Source organism: Engraulis encrasicolus, chromosome 15 (assembly GCF_034702125.1).
Source record: "Engraulis encrasicolus isolate BLACKSEA-1 chromosome 15, IST_EnEncr_1.0, whole genome shotgun sequence".
NCBI classification, from domain to species: domain Eukaryota; kingdom Metazoa; phylum Chordata; class Actinopteri; order Clupeiformes; family Engraulidae; genus Engraulis; species Engraulis encrasicolus.
The window spans coordinates 11,055,240-11,060,239 of record NC_085871.1 but is presented as its reverse complement, the minus strand read 5'-3'; the positions used below and the strand labels follow the sequence as shown (position 1 = coordinate 11,060,239).

Here is a 5,000-nt window from a genome sequence, read left to right as displayed (position 1 = left end):
CACCTGCTAGCATACATGAAATACATACAAATAGAATATCCCGATTAGACAACTGTACAGAAAATTACAAGGCATAGTATATAGTAATCATGAAATTGTGCACGGCACATAAACGGGCCGCTGAACTCAAGTTGATAGGGCAGTAATAGGGCAGGGCAGTCATGGGTAAGCAGTTAGACCGTGGAAGACCAGGCGCACCTGTGTATGGGTTGGGCCTCAGCCAGGGCCAATCGAGAAGGTGAGCAGGGGCTCATGGGTAGAGCTAGGAGCTCGCCAGGCTTGGCCTTCTTAGGTCCCTTCAGGTCTTTGAAGTGCGCTACTTTAGGCTGAACTGCACAGAGGAACACAGGTTACTCCAGTGACAGAGGAAGGCTTACACATAGGCTGTCATCTAACCTAACACATTATGGAACTGAAAACATTCTACATTCTAACATTCCATTCTATTCAATGAAACAACACAGTATAGCCTACCAGTCATATACAGAATTGGCAATAGTTTCTGGTTCCCCGTCTCCTCTGGTCAAACACATTGGTAAAAGTTTCAACGTAAAGCTCCAAAGAAAAATATTGCTTACACCACATCACTATTTTTGACCTAAGTCATAGACTATTCACAAACAACACAAGTACCTTCTTAACCAGGTTTGGAATAGTAAAACAGTGCCACTAACTGTTTGTTGGTTTCTTTGATGCGATTTGGTTGACAATGAACAATGTAACCAGATCCATGCTTCCACTGCCCTCTCGTTTGGGAGAAGTGGGTAGCCCCAAAGTCTGAAGCTTCTTCTGCAATCTTTTTTGGGCAAAATATTCCTACATGGAAAAGAAGCACCGCACAAGTCTATTTGTTAAAAAAAAAAGATATACAGATATTTACTGTCTTCCAGACATAGGGTTGCAAGTAAGAGGACAACTTTACCCGTTGCTTCTTGGTGTCATTTTTCATCATAATGCGCTTCCTGAAAAGCAATGTCACTTCCATGAGATAAGGGATCTTGAATCAAAGTGGCATATTACATAGTTATCTTAGACTCACTCACACAATGTTTACTGTCTTCAATTATGAGTGCCTGTCATATTAGGTAATGGTTAGGCTATTATGCTAATTATTCTAGCTAACTCACCGAGATCCTCCGACCCAATTCATCTTTCTGGTCTTGTTTATCCTGGGAATGACCCTAATTATACCACAATATATAACTGTAAGTTAAACGAAAGTAATGTAGCAATGTATTCGAGGAACGTAATGTTAGCAAATGTTGTCGACGCGGGTTACAATTTAACTAGTTTATTGTAACAGCTTGTAGCCTACCTGGATTTTTGTTGTCTGTTAAGATTCTGTTTGTCTTCACTTAGGCGCGTGCGAACTGTCAAGGCATTAGCACGTGAGTAAGTTCCACACTGAGTCTTCGCACGTGTAATTTCGATGCTTTAATGTTAATTTGCAAAATTCAAACGTACTGTTACAAATTGCTTTTAAATAAGAAGTCAATCTTTACACAACGCGGTAACTAAACCTATGTAATCGTAATGTACAGTAGGTACTATTTGTATTCTGCGTCATTTACCTCGCCAACCAATCGGATTCATTCGGAAGGGTTGCCAGTCAAAGCTGGATGACGGAAACGTACGAAGCAGTCTAGCGGTTCAGGAGCCGATGCTATGTCGAAGACCTGATGGATTGTCGCCCTTTTCTCCCCTGCTTTTATCGAGACTTGAACGCAGTCGATGGACCGGTTCAAAACATAGAATAGTACATTGTGTTTAGTCGTGCAGTGAGAAAAGATGTCTAACATACTTCATGCAGCGACCAACGTGAAATGGAACCGGTCTGCAGCAGCGAAGCGAGCTGCCTTCCTTGTGGTTGCTGCATACGGTGTGAAAACACTGTACCCTATCATCTGCAAACAGATCAACAAACGAAAGGAGAGACAAAATCCACCGCACTCGAGAGGAGAGGAAAATGGATCGTTGGCCGTCAAGAAATCCACGACGGACATTGTGCCTTCCCACAAGAAGAAATCCCCTGGCGTGGATGCAGAATTTTTCAAGCAGGTCCTTGAACTGGTCAAAATAGTATTCCCCAAGCTTTTAACAAAGGAACTGGGTTTGTTGTGTTTGCATTCTGTTGCACTCGTCTCTAGGACGTTTTTATCCATTTATGTCGCCGGATTGGACGGCAAGATTGTGAAAACAATCGTGGAGAAAAAGCCCAGGGATTTTATCATGCAACTGATGAAATGGCTTCTCATAGCTATCCCCGCTACATTCGTCAACAGTGCAATCCGCTACCTGGAGTGCAAGCTGGCCCTGGCGTTTCGCACCCGACTTGTGAACCACGCATACAAAACCTATTTCACCGACCAGACCTATTACAAAGTTAGCAACATGGACGGCAGGCTGGCGAACCCTGACCAGTCGCTCACGGAGGACGTGATGATGTTTTCCCAGTCCATCGCACATTTGTATTCCAACCTCACCAAGCCCATCCTGGATGTCATCCTCACATCGTACACTCTCATCCAGACGGCCCGGTCCCGCGGTGCTAACGCCTCAGGGCCGACGCTGCTGGCCGGGTTGGTGGTGTTCGCCACGGCTAAAGTGCTGCGGGCTTGCTCGCCGAAATTTGGCAAGCTGGTGGCCGAGGAGGCCCACAGGAAAGGATATCTACGCTACGTGCACTCGAGAATCATTGCCAATGCTGAGGAGATAGCCTTCTACCGGGGTCACAAGGTGAGCCAGACAGACAGACAGACAGACAGACAGACTTCGCCATCAATTCATGGCTAAACTGCATGTTGTTGGTTGATTTGGGTTAGTAGCAGACCTATGACAGATAAGCCTTCTTATTATTCATTCATTCATTCATTCATCCATATTACTGCTGTACATCCATCCATGGGTTGCATGCTTGCTGACCATGTCCTGCCGATTGGCTGCAGGTGGAGATGCGGCAGCTGCAGAAGTGCTACCGGGCTTTGGCGGAGCAGATGAACCTGATCCTGAACAAGCGCCTGTGGTACATCATGCTGGAGCAGTTCCTAATGAAGTACGTGTGGAGCGGCAGCGGCCTGGTCATGGTGGCCGTGCCCATCATCACCGCCACCGGCTTTGCCGACAACGGTGAGTGGGGGAATCAGCACGCATGTGTGCCAGTGTTTTTTGCAGGAAATTAAGTTTGGTGGATGGGGCTATGCTGGTATCAGAGACATATGACTATCATCAACATTCGAAAGGCTATGTTCTCCAGTGGGATAAGAATAAGCTTTTGTAAAGCAACATTCACAGGCCTATATCTGAATTAGGGGTACCTTGAGATGGTATAGTGTGTGATGCCAAGGTGGCCAAGGTGGTGGTGATTGGAAACTACAGGCAACACAATTCTGCCTCTGTTCAAGTTCTGCATCCAGTGTGCTCCTCCCGACCTCGCTCCTCCCCTCATCTCTCTTCCTCCCTCCTCCCAAGTCCCTGCTGACCTCCTCCTCTTCCCCCTCTCCCTCTGCCAGCCGCCAATGCCCTGCAGTGCACATGCTCTGGCTATAAGGCCCGAGGTGATGGTGGTGGTGGTACTTTTTCTGCCTGATGTGTCATAACAGCTGGTAGCCATTCTCACGCAAAGCTTACTACCTACCGAGTGCCTGGGAATTTCAATTTGCATTTCAAATGGCTACAACAAGAAGCACACAACTAATAGCCACCTCCTTCCGTATTTGTTATCCAAAAAAGAGCTCTCCCCTTCTCCCTCTCTCTGTTTCCCTTGCTGTGTAGTGCCTTTGTGGTGGGGGTAAGGGCTGTCTGTTGAGTCGTGGAGGATTGTCATGTAAGTGCAGCCCACATGGAAATGAGATGCTTTCTAATGCAGACCAGGCCTGGCCTCACATCACAAAATGGCTGCTGTGTTGTGTTGTGTTGTGTTGTGCTTCCATTGCACGCACGCACACACACACACACACACACACACACACACACACACACACACACACACACACACACACACACACACACACACACACACACAGAGTCATTCAATCACCCCTGAACAACACTGTAACTTTGCCGATCAAGTGTCTGGCTCTCTATTGCCAGTCTGTGGCCTTGATTGTTGTGTATTGTGTGTACTGATAATATTAATGTTGCAGAGGGTGTACAGTGACTGTGTGAAAGTATATAAATATGATGCTATTAGAGACATACTGTTCTGCTCCAAAAAGGATAGACTTTTAAACTAAGTCACATAAACTTACAGTTTGGTTACATCCAATGAATTATGGGTTTAGTGGCATGAAATGTTGAAATTACTCATTGCATTGCTATGGTTTCTATGAGAAACCAACTTGTCCTCAACATCTACTTCAACAGTAGTACAGCTTGTAAGAGCTCAGTGGCGACAGACTTGTAAATCCACTTGGTGCAAGGAAGGAAAGTCTTGTGATTTTCACCTAGATTTAGAGCACTTGGTGGACAGGTCGATATTATGTGTCTAGAGGTAAGTTAGCTAGTAAGTGTTGACGTGATGTATATAGCATACAGTGCAACACTGGGTATAACAGTTAAATTGAAATATATGGGCAGGTTCATATAGCCAGGCTATTTGCTGATGTCATCACCAGGCGGTAGCGATTGGACAAAGGCAGAGCCAGTGCATGAAAGACACCGCCCCCAGTAATATGGTTGTTAACTACAACAGCAATAACCAAGCCATAACATATTTACTAAAGACTCAATGTAATGTCATAGTAGTATAGTACCATTACCATAGCAATAAAGTTTGTTTTAACAAATAATAAAAGAGTTCTACTGCTTTAACGACGAGGCACATGATGAAGCTTCCCTTCCTCAATAGAGCACATTAAGACCGTAATGCATCACAGTACAAGGGGTTTGTGTTTTTGAAGAGTTGCGAAAGTGAAGTGAAAGCCTACCTGAGAAACTCCAACTCCCATTGTCATTGTGGCAAAGCACTGCACAGCGCACATGTGCACACTGCACACAACAGA

General features: G+C 45.3%; 2 protein-coding genes across 5 annotated transcripts in view; one reads left to right on the top strand and one right to left on the bottom strand.

Annotated features, from left to right (window-relative positions):
- LOC134463770 (uncharacterized) overlaps positions 1-1,243 on the bottom strand; it is a 20,859-nt gene extending 19,616 nt beyond the window's left edge. For 3 of the 4 annotated variants that reach the window (XM_063217035.1, XM_063217037.1, XM_063217038.1), the window contains exons 1-4: positions 1,128-1,243; positions 923-962; positions 675-816; positions 199-331 (exon numbers count right to left, since the gene is read on the bottom strand). In XM_063217035.1, coding sequence (XP_063073105.1) covers positions 199-331; positions 675-816; positions 923-962; positions 1,128-1,150 — 338 coding nt within the window. In that variant the 5' untranslated portion in view covers positions 1,151-1,243. Of the gene's footprint in view, positions 1-198; positions 332-674; positions 817-922; positions 998-1,127 lie in introns of all 4 variants that reach the window. The other variant, XM_063217036.1, reaches the window with a different exon arrangement.
- Positions 1,244-1,788: 545 nt separating this feature from the next.
- LOC134463769 (ATP-binding cassette sub-family D member 2-like) overlaps positions 1,789-5,000 on the top strand; it is a 21,645-nt gene continuing 18,433 nt past the window's right edge. Inside the window, exons 1-2 of the mRNA XM_063217032.1 lie at positions 1,789-2,736; positions 2,946-3,126. Of these exons, the coding sequence (XP_063073102.1) occupies positions 1,789-2,736; positions 2,946-3,126 (1,129 nt within the window). The remainder of the gene's footprint in view (positions 2,737-2,945; positions 3,127-5,000) is intronic.